The sequence below is a fragment of the Lepus europaeus genome, chromosome 15, assembly GCF_033115175.1.
Source record: "Lepus europaeus isolate LE1 chromosome 15, mLepTim1.pri, whole genome shotgun sequence".
Taxonomy (NCBI): domain Eukaryota; kingdom Metazoa; phylum Chordata; class Mammalia; order Lagomorpha; family Leporidae; genus Lepus; species Lepus europaeus.
Genome location: NC_084841.1, coordinates 28490152 through 28506546, shown reverse-complemented (window position 1 = coordinate 28506546; position 16395 = coordinate 28490152). Strand labels below are relative to the sequence as shown.

The 16395-nt window shown below is 38.5% G+C and overlaps 1 protein-coding gene across 1 annotated transcript in view; it reads right to left on the bottom strand.

Moving 5' to 3' along the window:
- SPEF2 (sperm flagellar 2) overlaps positions 1-16395 on the bottom strand; it is a 184048-nt gene that overhangs the window by 39478 nt on the left and 128175 nt on the right. Inside the window, exons 25-28 of the mRNA XM_062211927.1 lie at positions 8299-8452; positions 6050-6178; positions 3358-3496; positions 458-687 (exon numbers count right to left, since the gene is read on the bottom strand). Coding sequence (XP_062067911.1) covers positions 458-687; positions 3358-3496; positions 6050-6178; positions 8299-8452 — 652 coding nt within the window. The remainder of the gene's footprint in view (positions 1-457; positions 688-3357; positions 3497-6049; positions 6179-8298; positions 8453-16395) is intronic.

Genomic DNA, 16395 nt, shown 5'->3' with positions numbered 1-16395 from the left:
TCACTAAGTAAATATTTGTTAATATCTTATTTGGTTCTGCTCATGAAGGGGGAAAAGTAGGTATAAAAGGGAAATCCTCTAGTCCCTGGCCTCCCCTCACACACCAGTGGGGAAACAAATATAATCTCACAATCTCAATACTAAACCTAAACTAGAAATAAGTACAAAAGCTGTCTACCAATTGTCAGGTTGGGTAATGCTCAGACTTAGCAACTTGCCAGCAAGGAATGGGGAGAAGAGAGGAGAATTACCGAGAATCAGGATCAACACAAGCTCAAGTGTTAGTCACTGTGGATCTTCTGCTTGGTTCATTTCAGGCTGATATTTTATGAAGCAGATATTTGATAAACTGACAAAGCAACCCCATAGAGCTGATTTTATTCACAGGCAAGTGATTGTCATCCAGGTTAATCTTAACCTTTTTTGGTGTTCTTTTCATCATACTGATTTTTCCTACCTTTAGGCGCCATATCTAAGAACTGATCTCGAAGATTGTCGAGCTGCTCAATAGTCAGGGTGCCGTCTTCTTCCTTTTCTACAGGTGGAGGACGCTTTGGCAGGGGTGGATCTGGGAAGACTTTTATATCACCATTAATGAAGAAATCTTCTTGGTTTAAGTAAAGTTCATTCTGGATTTTTGTAGCTGTTTCAATGTGATAGCGAGCTATTTCTGTTAATTTTTCTACACTGAAAATGTAAAACGAATAGAGTTACCTCCATTAAAGATACTACTAGATTAATAGTGCTTGCTTATAAGACACATACTAAAAAATGAATGCATTACTTGGCTAAGATAGATAATTCAATCTGAGTGTTGGAAAATTTTAATGTCTTTTCAAATCAATTTTATAAAAAAGCAAGGTATAAATTAGTACATTTTAGAAACAAGCAACAATGCATGCTTATTACACAGTTAATAGTTGCCCACTAAATACAAAGCTAAACAAAAAGACTCTATTAAATAAGGTTGTTACTAGTATCGGAACATGTTTTACTATTTAAACAAGATTATGTTAAGGGTTATATTCATTTTAAGAATGGAGCACAATACTTGAGGGATCTTTAAAATGTTCATGGAGGTAGAATTCAAAGTAAGTTTATTTTGGTGCAGATATTTTTGAAATTCATATATGGTGCATGGCTTTTTCATAATTCTCATTTTCCGTGAACATTCTGAAGATACCTTGTACAGAAGAATGCCATGTAAAATGTGACTGTTAGGAAAATACATTTACTCAGAATCAGGATAAATTATAATGTGAATCCAACTTGATAATGCGTTTTTGGAAAAATGGCTTTTCTCTAACTTTACGAGAAGGAATTTGATGTTATCTCAGACATGGTTGTCAGAATAGCCTCTGGTGCATATAATCCACTGAAATTGCTTTGCTATCTTCATGAAGAGTAAAAGTTCCTAATGAGATCACATGGCCATAAGTGTACAATTTATGAGAGAACTGAGCAATCATGCTAGGACACTCTCTGGTCATGAGTCCTAGGGTAGGTTATTTAAGCTTTCTGAATTTTTAGTTTTGCAATGGAGTGAATAACACAACTCCTTACTTTGTGGCAGTTAATGTATAATCACATAGGACATGGACTTGAACTCTACTGGGGAGATAGATAATATCATGATTAAAGCTATTTTAAAGGCCAGAGAAGTCTCTTTGCATGAATGAGTACAACATCATTGCATAGAAGAAAGGGTCTTGTCTATATCTTAAATGAAATATTGAACATTTACACTGAAAATTTAGGAAATAGTTGCTGTCTTTCAAAAGACGCTTTTGAGTTCAGCTCCAGAATGCTGTCTTTTTAAGTATCTATGTAGTTTATGCTTTAGAGTGTTCCTGTGTGGGGCAGTGGGGGAAGGGTCAGAGGAGAAGGATATTGGATAGCTACTAAGTTTACTGGAGTGAGAGAGACAGGATTCCAAATGTGAATGGAGACCCAACCATAAACAGGTTATCAAAACAAGTGTGCGCCACCTAGTGGAAGATTACTAAGTGTAACCTCAAGAATGGTAGGGGAAATGCCAGGGCAAATGGAAACAAGATTTGTTCAGACATCTGAGAGCTCTGCCACCTTCCACCCCTGATATCATATTTCTAGATTTTAGCTTCTTATGAACACAAAACACAGACCTTTGTGTACATACACATTGAAATTGCAGATTCAGAGGGCAGGGGTACATATAAGACTTGTGAAATATAAGTGCATCTGATAAAAATATTGTGCATTTACACTTGATGGTCACATGGATGAGAGTCATAATCCTAAGAATAAGAAGTCTTCATCTGTAAGTAGCAGGCAGAGGAGAAAACTGGATATGACTTTTCTACGAGGTTGACGGTAACTGATTTGGTTCTCTACCCCATAATATTATTTTAAGTACTACTATAGGAAGTTTATCAGACTGAGATATGTGTTTGTATTTTTTAAAATTTATTTTTCACTCTGGAGCAATAGCACTACGTAGCTATGCTGAAGATTTTAGAGTAGAACTTTCATTATGAGACAAGGATCAGATTAAACAAACCATAACCACTGTTTTTTAGATGGCAATTGCTTCTGAGAATGCTTGCCATTTGAATCCTATTTACATAGCAACTTCTGAATTTTCCGTAGATGTTTATGGGACACTGTAGTGCAACATAGAATCTAGATCAAGCAGAAAACTCTGAAATGGCTTGGTTCAAGTGTTTCCTTTTATGGATGAAGCTGGCGCCCAAAGCAATCAGGCATGCTGCTAATTTGTGGATACTGTGGAACTGTTAATCTCCTGGACAATCAAGTCTCCTGGCTCTCAGATGAAGGCTATTTGTACTCCGTTGAGTTGCCTCTTTATGCCTTGCTGGGGAGAACTAAGAGGCTGGGATTCACTGCCTCTCACCAGCAATGAAAGTCTGACAAGTCTCTGGAATGCAACAGAGAGGCTGAAGGAATCAGTCTAATTGATAAAATATTCCAGTGAATGGAGTCTTAATTTCCAATTAACTGGTTATGACTAACAACAAGTCTGGCATCAGATGTGAAGAATATTTTAAAATATGCTGAAAATATTTTAAAATTTCTTCTAATTCTTATTGAGCAGTGTGAAAACTGAAATCATCAAAAATGTGCAAAAGTGAATTTTATTGTAGACCCCTCTGAAACATGATATACTTTTCTTGTTTGAAAAGTCAAAGGAAACCTGGTAAGTAAAGCTCACTTTTTGGGTTTATACCCAAGTTTCCTAAGAGGTCAATGCTTGAGTCTGTAAATGTTATTCAGATTTGTAAACACCTTAAAAATCTGCCAGTTTTGGTGCTCATGATTTAACAAAGTACGTTTGTAAAAAGCCATGATATACTTTACCTGGACATTTCATTCAAATATCTCTCACCAAGCCATTTTTCCATGAGTTTATATGTATCGACCACCTTCGTTATTAGGTCTTCAAGGACAGACAATGCTTTGGATTTTATCAATTCAAGTCGAAACTGTGTAGCTATCTCTATTTAAAATGAAAAATAAGGATTTTGAAATGTGTTTCATGTATGTGATTTTCTGATGGACCCAATTCAATTTTAAACCAACCATGTTTCAACCTGAGAAAGCCTTCAGTGCACATGTGATGCCTATACAGATGAGACGCCAGTGAAGCAAAATGCAATGTGTTGTGAAGTTATTTGAGAAATGCTTTAAACTTAATAATTAAGCTTTACGTTAATTTATCTTCATGGCAATATAGTCTTTGATAAGTGGAGTAAGAATAGATGACGTCTGAATTCCACAGAGCAGCTGATCTCCCTACTTAAGAACCTCGGGATGGCAATGTCATTGTATTTCTCAGCACTGCTAAAACCAGGGCAAAACCTCTGGGTCCTTGGGCCTATTGCTATCCCCGACACATAATAAGGGCTTTTACCTCTAAATATGAGTATCTTTCTCATCTCCCTTCTTTGCTTTTTCCGTTCTAACTGGCCTAGTTTGGGTGCTGATTATCTTTCAGCTAAGCTATTGCCAGTAACTTCCACTCTGCTTTTCCTAACTTCCATTCCCGACCTCAAATCTAAATCCACCTCCACAAAATCCAGAGTCATCTGTCTCTCCTGCAGATGTGATCAGAACCTTTTTTTCTGCTCAGAATTTCTCACTATCTCCTAGTTTCCATGAGCAGAAATCTGATTTCCTTGGCAGGGCCGGGGTGACCCTGCACGGTCTGGCCTCCCTGTCTTCCAATTCACTCCTCCCCAGAGAATGCCCAGGTTCCTGAGCCACTCATTGCAGGACATCAGATCCATCCCAGACCACTCTCCCTGTCTCAACACACACTTCTCTTCCCCATTCCTACCCCAATTTGTCCTCTGGGTAAAATGCATTTTCTTCTAGGTCAGCTGAAACTTTAGTTCCCTGGAAAGTCTGTCTTGTCTCATCCTCCCCCACTCTCACATCAGCGTCCCCTTTGTATACCTGTTTCCAATACCGCAGCATATTGTAAATAATTATTTCCATTTCTCTCTTCAAGATCTGGTTTTTCTTTATTTTTATTTATTTATTTTTTTTGTCTCTGTGTGTATGTTTGCGTCTAGCAAACACCACAGGACTTGGCATATAGATGTAACTCAATAAACATTTATTATATGAATGAATGGATGGATGGATGGATCATACACTGAATGAACTGGAAAATAAAGTATACTGAAAACCTCTGACATTGGATGTGGGGACAGGCAATGGGGAAGAAGCACGTGTCCCTGTGCTCCACTTGATGTGACTGCAGGGATTTGGAAACAGGCAATAGTAGGATGGGGACCTGGAGGAGGAGGGAGAGAGAGGGAGAGAAGATATGGCTGGAACGCATTAGTAGTTCATGGGCCTGGAGTCATTAAGGGCATCCCAGCTTACCCATTGCTGCATTTTTATGGTTTTGTTATCTGGTATATTGACCATGGTTCCTTTCCATGGGATATTTCTGCTCAGTTTCCTGATATTCTCAAACTCCATTTTCAATTGTATTGTAAGACACTTAGAGGAGCCCTCGGGAGGGTGTATCTTGTAGTCATGGCTGTCTACAGAGCAGAAGAGCCTTAAACATGACAGACATGTGACTAGTTTGTTGGTGGCCTCTGCTCCTAGGAATACACTTTCCAGACCTGTTAGCTTTTAGTCAAGACTTACATATTTTCCTAATGATGGAAATTATTAAATCATTCTGAAATATTCTTATTGTAATACAAAATTACTTATTTTGGTAACCCCTACTTAAACCTGTAAAATCATATAAAATTGGAAACATCGAAAAACATTTTACTTCTACTCTTTGAGATTAAGATACAAAACTTTCAATTGACATAAAAACATCTTATATATTTGCAGGACATCATGTGATGGCTCAAAATATCTATAAAGGGAACTCCAAAAAACTCATAGAAAGTGGAATTAAAAAATAATTTGTTGTAAAATATTTTGAAATCCATGCATACAAAGTATTTCCAAAAAGTTCATGGGAAATGCCTATTCTGAAAAAAAAAAAAAAACTATGCATGGATTTCAACATTTTTGTCACCAAAATAAATTTATTCTTTAATTCCATTTTTGCAAGAAATTCTGCTGCACTCTCATACACTCTGTAATGTTGAAATCAGGGTAAACAAACACCTCCTCAAACATTTGTCATTGCTTTGTAGTGAAAACATTCAATACCCTTTCTGCTAGCTTTTTTGAAATACATAGTAAAAATATCACAATCTATAGTCACTCTAATCTGCAATAGAACAGGAGAACTCCCTTGAGATTTCCTTCCCGAATTTTTTTTTCTTCTTTTTGAAATCTTGTTGACAGTTAAGACTGATTAGGCGATGCCAAAATATCTGACTCATACAAGAGTCAATTCCAGCCCTCATATGGTCAAATGAGAAAAATCTTTGAATGCTGTACTTCCCAACTGGTTTGTTTGGTATTCTCATTGACAGGGTCTTATGCAATTGATGAACCGGTGTGGACTGTATGCCTACTGGTCTACTCTCTACTGAAAAGTATCATCTGAGTTATTTTCAGTTGTTACCTTCAAACTGTAGGGCAGCAAGATGCTCCTCCTTTATTTTGAGCCTCAGTTCATTTTTCCTTTCAATCTCTGCGATTTCCTCTGCTGTGAACACTACAGGAGTAGCTTCAGCCACAGGTGGTGACTTACCTGAAAGGGCGAGGAAATGTGCAGGGTAAATCACCTACGTAGGTGTGTTTGTATATGGTGCTTGGACAAAATGAATACAAAGCTGAATTCATAGAATTATAAACCTCCAGTGCTTTGGAAATGAGGAACCTTCTTCCCTCCAGTGTGGATGATGAAATATTTACAGCCCTTCCTTGAGAACTGTTCATGTGGCACCTGGGCTAGATTCATATGGAAATGTCCCAATTTGCATGGCCTTATAAATCACAAGATGCATGGCAAATGCAGGGATGGTTACAGACTTTAAAGATGGTGGAATTCAGAGTTTGAGGATGGAATTGCAACTGCCGCCTTACCGCAGATGCTGTTAGTTATCTTCAGAAGCACTCTTTTTTTTTTTTTTTTTTTTTTTTTTTTTTTTTTTTTTTTGACAGGCAGAGTGGATAGTGAGAGAGAGAGAGACAGAGAGAAAGGTCTTCCTTTGCTGTTGGTTCACCCTCCAATGGCCGCTGCGGCCAGCGCATCTCGCTGATCCAAAGCCAGGAGCCAGGTGCTTCTCCTGGTCTCCCATGCGGGTGCAGGGCCCAAGGACTTGGGCCATCCTCCACTGCCTTCCTGGGCCATAACAGAGAGCTGGCCTGGAAGAGGGGCAACTGGGAGAGAATCCGGCGCCCCAACCGGGACTAGAACCCGGTGTGCCGGCACCACAAGGCGGAGGATTAGCCTGTTAAGCCACGGCACCGACCAGAAGCACTCTCTTTAAGGGGCCACTTGTATTAGCAAACTGTTCATCAAGAAAACATAAGAGACTAACATCAAGAAGATGTGGTTGAAATGTAGGTGATGGTCAAGAATCTGTAAACTAATTATCTTTTAATTAGTAACTACCTACAAGTGCTTCAGGAATTACACAAGAATTTGTTAGCATTTATCAGAGGATATAACCTTGGTGATGGCAGTGTCATTCTAGTTGCAAGCCCAGTTTACAGAATTCTATTCAGCTCAACAAATCTTGTGAAAAAGACATAAATGCGAATAAAGAAAATCTGCTAAGAGACATTCGCTGCAATGATAGATGTGTGAATAACAGATAAAGAAGAGATTAATCATTCTGAATTTCTATTTCATCTGTATGCATTGGACTCAGCCAGTTACAGTTATTTCATTAATGTAAATGGGAGCATTTCCTTCAAATGCTATGTATTTATTTTATTTTTACCATCTAGGATGGACTGAAGTTGCATATTATTTTTTATTTTTAAATAAAATTATTGAGTTATTAATTTTTACTTTGCTTTAAGTGCCACAACCTACCCCTCTCCATCCCCAGTGCTTTCCCATCACTCCTACTCATAGCTGCCTAAATGTACTCCACCTGAGAAGTATTCTGCTGTCCCCTCAAGTGGAGTGACATGACCTGTTCTCAGGGCACCTGTACCTTCCCAATCAAGAAGCAATCATCGAGGCTGGGTGTTTAGTCTAGCAGTTAAGACACTCACATCCCCTAGCAGAGTACATGAGCTGAATACCTGGCCCCAGTCCCTAATTCCAGCTTCCTAGTAGTAATGCAGACCCCAAGAAGCAGTAGTGATGACTCAAATGGTTGGGTTCATGCTCCCCCCCACTCCATGCTGCAGATCTGAATTGAATTCCTGACTCAGATTTGTCTAGGATCTGGCCAGTGTGAACATTTGGGGAGTGAACCCACTGGCTAGGATTTCTCCCCCTACCCCCTGCCTCTCAAATAAAATAAATAAATAAATAAATAACCCACAATGATTGACTCACTGTCTATCTCTGCTATTAGTTACAGTTCTATCGGGACAGAAGCCAGGGTCTTGATTTTTGTTTTTGTTTTTAATCTGCTCTTGTGTCTTTGGCACCCAGTATAGAATGTTTCCCATAGCAGGAAAGTGTCTTTGGAGCTTATTTTAAACTAGATACATCTGTCTATTTGGATAAGCCAAGTTAGGTAGAACCAGTATACAATACAACTCACCAGCTAGCACTACAGCTCATAGAAGCCTGGATATCTAGGCTGTACCTGGTGGCCAAGTGGCTAAAACATCTGGTTAAATGCTCGCTTTCTCCCAACCAGAGGCTGAAGCATCCAGAGTTCTAGGTGCTAAAACAATTAATACCTTTTCCATGTTTGTCTTCCTTTTTATTCTTGGGTGGCTCATTTTCCTTTTTGCCTTTTTTGTTCGTACTCATCTGGGGAGATTTCTCTTTTGACTCTGCTGGTTGGTTTTCTTTGTCTTCTTCTATGAGCCTCTGATGAATTTCAGCAGCCACCTGGTTGTATAATGGCAATGTTTCAGGGAAATGTGTAACAGTTGGAGGCTGGTTAGCAGTAGATTGAACCCCCATTCCACTGTAGCCACCCTTACTGAGCAGTCAGTCTTTAGGAAACACACTGCAATGTCTTACTGGCCCTGTCCCCAAACACAGCTTTGCTGCAGCCGTCTGTGGGAAGGCTGCTTTTGTTCACAATCCCAGTCTGCGAAGCATCCTCACCCTGCCTGCGATGCTTCCTCATGGCCAGCTTCAGACCACGGTGGGGCCACGGTTATGCAGAAATTCCTTTCTTTTTTAATCTTAGACTCCATGGATCTAACATTTGTGATGGTTCCAAGTTCCTGCAATTGCTGGACTTCCAATCATGCTTTTCCCTATTTCACTGCCCTAATTTTTTGTTTCATAATTAATCCCACATTGAGTGTTCTTCTGACAGTTTCCTCTGATCACCCCCACTTCACATGAAGTTTTAATACTGCAGAACTGTATTTGTTCATGTACCATGTGACTATCTGTGCTTTACACATAAAGTGAGAGAACTTTCTTCACTCTCCCCACCAAACAATTTTTGGGAAAGTGTGACCTACGTTAATTGGGTAGTGATCACTTGAATCTTGGGCTTCTACTCTATTCTAGCAATAGACACCATCCCCCTAATTCTGTGTGTTTAGGATGCTGACCCATTGTCCTAACCCCAGAGTTCTTAGCCTCATCCTCTAGGCTGCCTTTTAGCTTCTCTCTGCTTTAACAGGCCCCCTCCTCTCACTCTCACAAGTGTCTTACTTAGAGAGGTAGTCATATTGTTTCCCTGTGCTGGCCACTGCATAGAGAGGCTCTATCAGCCTGCAGGGGTCTCTCCTCCTCTCCTCTGGGGCTGGCTTTGTACTTCGAGCACAGAAAAGCCTTGGCTTGTGACAACATGGATGATCAACATCATTATGCTACATGAAATAAGCCAGGCATGAATAAACAAATACTGCGTGGTCTCACATTCAAATGTGCTCTCCAAAAATACTGAGCTCACAGAAATAGAGGTGAAAGATGGTTACCAGTAGCTGGGGTGAGTGAGGGTGATAGGGAAAAGAGAGATGTTTGTTAAAGGATACAAAGTTTCAGGCTGACAGGAGGAATAAGTCCTGGTGATCTACTGCACAGCATGGTGACTGTAAGTTAATAGCAATGTACTGCTTATTTAAAAATTGCTAAAAGAGTAGATTTTAAATGTTCTCATTGCAAAAAATAATAAGCACATGAGGTGATGGCTATGTTATTTAGCTTAGTTTGATCACGCTACAGTGGATGCATGCATCAAAATATCATACTGCATGACATGAATATACAGTCATAATTTATAAAATAAAAAATGTATATCTAAAATTCCAGTCTCAGGGACTTAACAAAAACTCCAGCCTCAGGGCCTGTGCTGCTGGAGTCGTCTGCAGCTACAAAACTGACTCTTCTGAGCTAAGTCCACTGACTCAGGAGAGGTCCAGCGTGTTAGGGAGAGGAGCCCTGAGGAGTGAGAGCTGAGAACAGAATCCCAAAGGGAGGAACAACACACACACACACACACAAACACGCACATACACAAACACATACACACGCACACTGGGACAGCAGTAGAAGCACATGGATGAAAACTTTATAAACTCTCAGTAAAGCAACTCCTAATGACGTGGAAGTCATAGTGTTTATTCTTTTATCTCAGTGCATACCGGGTCCAAACCTGGTATTATTTCCAGGGAGAATGCAGAGTGAGGGTGGGAGGAGAAAGAGTGGAATGATGGGGGTGAAGAGAAATAGGAATAAGGCACAATCTCTACCTAGAACAACCTACAGCCTGGTAGGTGAGACACAGCAATCAGAGTTCCTGCCTTCTCCAAATTCCTGACACACTTCCTACTTCTGGCCCAGCAAGTAACTGTCCCTAACAGTGGCAGAAGTGTTAAGTCTCACCCTGTCCTCCAAGGGGCTATTTTAATATATAAGATTTATTTTATTTATTTGCAAGGCAGAGTTACAGGAGAGAGAGGGAGAGATAGAGAGAGAGATAAGATTTCCATCCTCTAGTTCACTCCCCAAATGACTGCAATGTCCCAGGGTTAGGTTGAACCCAGGGTCAGGTTGAAACCAGGAACCCATCGAACTGGTCCTCCTATGGAATCCCAGCACTGCAGGAAGTCGCTTAGCCTGCTGGGCCACAATACCAGCCCCAACAACAATTTCCTCCCATGGGCTTTAAAGCTCCCTAGAGTAAAGCCAGGGCTGTTTCTTAGTGTTCTCTGCAGCTTTATGTACATTTGCCTTGCTCACAGGGGATTTGCCTATTAATTGATGATGTTTCTTTTCAAATAATCACATTCTTCAGAGTGCATCCACAGCTTCTTCAATATCAACAGCACCTTGGAAGGACATGAAAAGACTTCCGAGAGCAAGCCAATATTTTTTCTTAGGTTTTTTTTTTTTTTTTTTTTTCGCCAGATGCCCTTTTGATAAAAACAGATTTCATACTATACACTGTACATTCAGATTCTTGGTAAAGCTGAAAGCAGGCTTGTTAACATTCCCACCTAAATTGCAAGCAATTCAGTTTTGAATCTGTTCTTGCAAAACAGGGTAAGTTAGCAATTTCCTTCAAAATTGGATTTTCCTCCTTGGTAAACAATCTTGTGATGATGATGATGATGATGACCATAATTTTCATTTTTCTGGTCCCCTTCCCTCAAAGACCTCTGGGTTGCTTCAAAAAATTAACATGATTTACAATACATCAGCAATCTAGCTTGCAAGGCTGGGGAGAACTTTAGCCATGATGCCTTGACATTATGAGAGTTAAGTATAACTTCTGTGAAGTCATTACATGCCTGCCTATTAGAAGAAAGTTTGGGTAAAAATTAACACAGCATACTAAATGGATAGCTCTTGGTAAAACTGCTGTGAGGAACAGCACCTGCCCACGGTGCAGGGCTCTCATTTCAATTGCATGGATGTCAGCTGTGTGGTTTGCGCCACAACAGTTTACTGAATCACACCTGTCTCATCTGGGACTCAAAGTTCCCTTATGGTCATGTGACATCCAAGTGACAAAAATCTACCAGAAGTATATAAAATCTGGATTCTAATACACATAAACATATTAATTAGCAAAAACTCTCTCGCTCTCTCTCTCTCTCCCTCTCCTTCTCTGCTTCCTATGTGGATTTCAAAAGTCCATAAGGAAAATGGTACAATTTGGCATAAATTTCTTAAAACAATGATATGCTATAACTACAGCTTCTAAAAACACTTTCATATACATTCTGTCATTTGATATTCTCAACCAGTCAACAATATCTTCCTGTTTTAGTAAGGAATTGAAGATTCAGTGAGGTTAACTGATTTTCCTAAAAACCACACTGCTTAATCCAGAGGTACAGCCAATGCTGTTTGTGTTTCATGATCCTCTCTTTCTGAAAATATCAGATTTTGAAATGTCATTTCCTCGAGTAATTAAAAATTCATTCATGTATTTATTTGAGAAGCAAAATGACAGCAAGAGAGACACAAAGAGAGGGCTCCCATTAGCTGGTTCACTCTCCTAATGCCTGGGGCTGGGCCAGGACCACAGCTGGGAGCAGTCACTCAATCTGGGTTTGCCACATGGGTGGCAGGAACCCATTTGCTTGAGTCATCACTGCTGCCTCCCAGTGATTTTCCTTAGCAGGAAGCTGGAGACAGGAGCCAGAGCCAGGAATCCAATGCAGGTATTAGACCTGGGTATCTTAGCTGGTGTCTTAACCACCCTCCCCTAACCAGGTAATTGTAATAGAATACTTAAGACTTAAATATTAGGTTTATGTAGCCCAGTTAACAATAAGGATAATGCATCTTTTTCCTAGAGCTTCTAAACCTGCTTTCCTACCCTCTGGCGCTTTGCACTTGTGGGGGTGTCTGTGGTGATCGTCATTGTCATCCTCATCAGCAGCAATAGTACAGCGGTAGCAGCACCCCAAAACTGCATTAATGGCTTAGTACTGTTAGATATGGGCATTATGCTAAGTCAGTGTATACAAAAAAGTTTCGGAATCTGGTTAAGTATTCAAGAAAACAAGTAGTGAGAAAAAAAATACAAACAAAAACTGATATACTGAGAGCAAAGAGTGGGAAAGACAGTAACTGCTACAAGAATTAATAGAACACAGGATCATAGAAGGCTGGGCTTCGGGAAACAGGTAACTGCTCAGAAACCAAGGCAGGAACTGGTTGTGAAGACTTAGGAGAGCACAGGACTTAATATAGAAGAAAGGAACCTCGTATTTCAGGAGGGTAAAATGGCACTAACCAGGCCCTAAGGGAGGTAATGCTCAAGGAAGGTGCAGTAGGTAATAGCCAGGCAGTTTGTAGGACGCTTTGAGGAACTGGTGTTGGCCAGGGTGTGGAGGGCTGAAAGTCAAGTTTGGGATTCTGTGGTGAATACAGATCTCACACAACCTCATTCTCCTTTTGGGTTCATAATGAAAGATCATTTCAATATCCTTAGAAGCTTCGTGTACCTTTTAGAAACAATCTAACAATCATATTATCTTATCTGGATCATTTTGTCAATTTAAGCTTAATGTAGGTGCAGATATATCTGGGATCTAAATCAGCCATCTTGCTATATGCTTCCAATTTGTATTGCTTGTTCTAAAAATTTTCTGTCTTCCTTTCTTTACTTCTTGCAGAAAAAGAATTAAATTATTTCATTTTTTCTTATATTAGCTTGGAAGGCGCATGCACTACTTCACTTAATAGTTATCCTTAAAATACTACCGTGAATTTTTACTGAATAATACACTTTGATGAGTTAAGAACTCACTAAGAGAATGGTGATAGAATGCATTACTTCCAAACTTAAAGAGGGGGACATAAAGCATCTATTAGAAAGAAGATACAGAAAGGATAAAAATGAAAGGAAGATATAAATATCTGAGTATAATTTGCAATGAAAGCATTATAAGAAAATTGTCCCATAATAAGAAAAGATTCAATTCACAAGAAATGTCTAATAATTTGAAGTTCGTATATACCCAATTTTATTGCTTCAAATATACATGAAGCAAAAATGGACAAAACTACAGATAGAAATTAATAATCCATTTTATAATAGGTGCTTTTATCATAATTCTCTTCATGATTCAATGAAGGAAAAAATAATGAGTATAAAGAAGATTAAAAATACACATCTATAATTTTCACATATTGAAATATGAATATATAATAAAAGTATTTGATACCTATGTAGAAACAATGGTATATATGCCTATTAAAAAGTGAAATCTATCGAATCTACTTCATAACATTTCCAAAATTTACCTTAAAGCAAATCTCAAAAATTTTATGAGAATTCATTCTGTGATTAAAATATAATCAAAGTAGAAAGCAACATACAATTCTGAATATTAAAAATACACTTCTAGGAGGCAAGTTTTTTGGTGCAGTGGATTAAGCTACCACTTGAGACAGCCTGTATCATAGTGCCTCCTGTTCTGATCCAGCTTCCTGCCAATGCACTCGGGAGGCAGCAGATTATGGTCCAAGTGCTTAGGTTCCTGCCACCCATGTGAGAGACCTGGACTGAGTTCCAGGATCCTGGCTTCAGGCTGGCCCAGACCTGGCTGCTGTAGGCATTTGGGGGGTGAACTAGCAGATGGAACCTCTCTCTCTTTCTTTCTCTGGCTCTCCCTCTATCTTTGTCACTCTGCCTTTCAATTACATAAATAAATACTTTAAAGAAAACAAACAAAATGGAGAAAAAACTCCAAAATTAAGGGAAAAAAATTAAAAAAATGGAACAATGATGCTGAATTTTTTTAAGAAGAAAGAAATGATCAAAAAAGAAGTAAGCCCACATAACAAGCCTCAGAATTGGCAAAGGAGACATCAAATATTAGGGTACTTCAAAAATTTCATAAAAATTGAATTAAAAATTGTTTATTTTGGTACAAATTTTTTTGAAATCCATGCACAGCTTTTCATAATACACAATTTACATGAACTTTTGGAACCACTCTCATAGGTATTAACACAAACACAAGATCTATATATATTGTAAGATGTATTCATTTGAAAGTCAAGGTGAAAGAGAGAGAGAGAGATCTATCTTCCATCTGCTGTTTCATTCTTGAAATAGCTACAATAGCCAGGTTTGGGTCAAGATGAAGTTAGGAGTCCGGAACTCCATCCTGATCTCTCACATGGGTGGCAGGGGCCAAAGTATTTGTGCATCTTTCACTGCTTTCCCTGGCACATTAGTAGGAAGCTGGATCAGAAGCAGAGTAACCAGGCATCAAAACTAGTATTCTAATGTGATGTTGCAAGTGACAGGTTAACTTGGTGTAGCTACAGCAATGGTCCCATAAGAAGATATTTTTTAAAATAACTTCATGCCAACACATTTAAAAATTCAGAAATGGAAAAATTCCCAGCAGAATTGAATTTACTATAATCAGCCGAGATTTGTTCTTAAAAGAAACAGAAAATACAAAGTATTATATATATCTATTAAAGAAAACAAAACTTTGGGAGTGTGTGTAGGATGGGGGAGAAACAACAAAAGCTCTTCCTACAAACTTGCTATAAGCCACCAAGCAGGGTTGTTATAAGCCACTAAGCTGTAGTAGAGGTGCTTCTTGGGATATATGCATCTCATTTTAGAATGCCTGGATTCAATTCCAGGCCCCATTTTCAATTCCACATCCCTGATAATGAGCATTCTTGTAGGCAGCAAGTGAGGGCTCAACTATCTGAGTCCATGCCCCCCAGATGGGAGACCTAAACAGAGTTTTGGGCTGCTGGCTTCAGCCTGGCTGAGCCCTTGCTGTTATGAGAATTTGGGAAGTGACACAGTGGATGAAAGATCTCTTTCTATCTGTCTCTGTCTTCCTGGCTTTCAAATAAAATTAAAATAAATGAATAAAAATAAATGAGAAAAATTTTAAAAGACTTTAAGTATAGTCATTTCCTTGGTGAATGCTACCAAACATTTCAAGAAGATATAATGCCAAACATCCATGTACTCAAGCAAAGAATAGAAAGACAGGTTCAATTTAGGAACCTTATATTACCTGAATGCTAAAAGCTATCAAGGACAGTATAAAAAGGAAAATTACACAATTACCCCATTCATGAATAGAGAGTCAAAAATCCTAAGCAACTTATTAATAAAACAAATTCAGCAATATATAAGAGAATGTTTCATAACAATATTGGACTTATTTCAGGAATGCAATGTAATTTTAACATTAAAAGACGATCAATGTAATTTTCCACATTAACTCAAGAAAATGGAGAAAAATAATATGATAATTATAAAGATGCAGGAAAAGCATTTACAATGCAACTTATTTTTTAAAAAATTCTCATGGAAAATTGGGAATGAAAGAGAATTTCCAAAATCTGTTAAATATTGTCTGAAGAAAATCTATATCAACATTTTTGTGAATAATGACAAGCTGATTTGAAAATTTATATAGAAACACAAAGAGCCTACACAGCAGTAAAATTAAAAAAGGAAATCTTGTCATTTGCAACAAAATGGATGCAACTGCAAACTATTATACTTAGTGAAATAATTCAGCCCCCAAAAGACACATACCATATATTCTCCCTGATCTGTGGTAACTAACAGAGTACCTAAAAGGTAATCTATAAAATGAAATTGATACTCTGAGATGTGATAATTTTTAACAGTCCCTGTCTCTACAATTGAGGAAAAGTGTTGTGGGTTTTTTTTTTTTTTTCTTCATACTATTAGTCAAACTCTTTACTTAGTGTAGGGTTAATCTTATGAGTATAAAGTTAACTGAATGAGATCTTTGTGAAAAATAAGAATGGGAATAGGAGAGGGTAGAGGAAGAAGGATGGGAGCATGGGGGGGAAGGCATGTAGAGTGTTTCTGAATCTGTGTATATGAAATACAT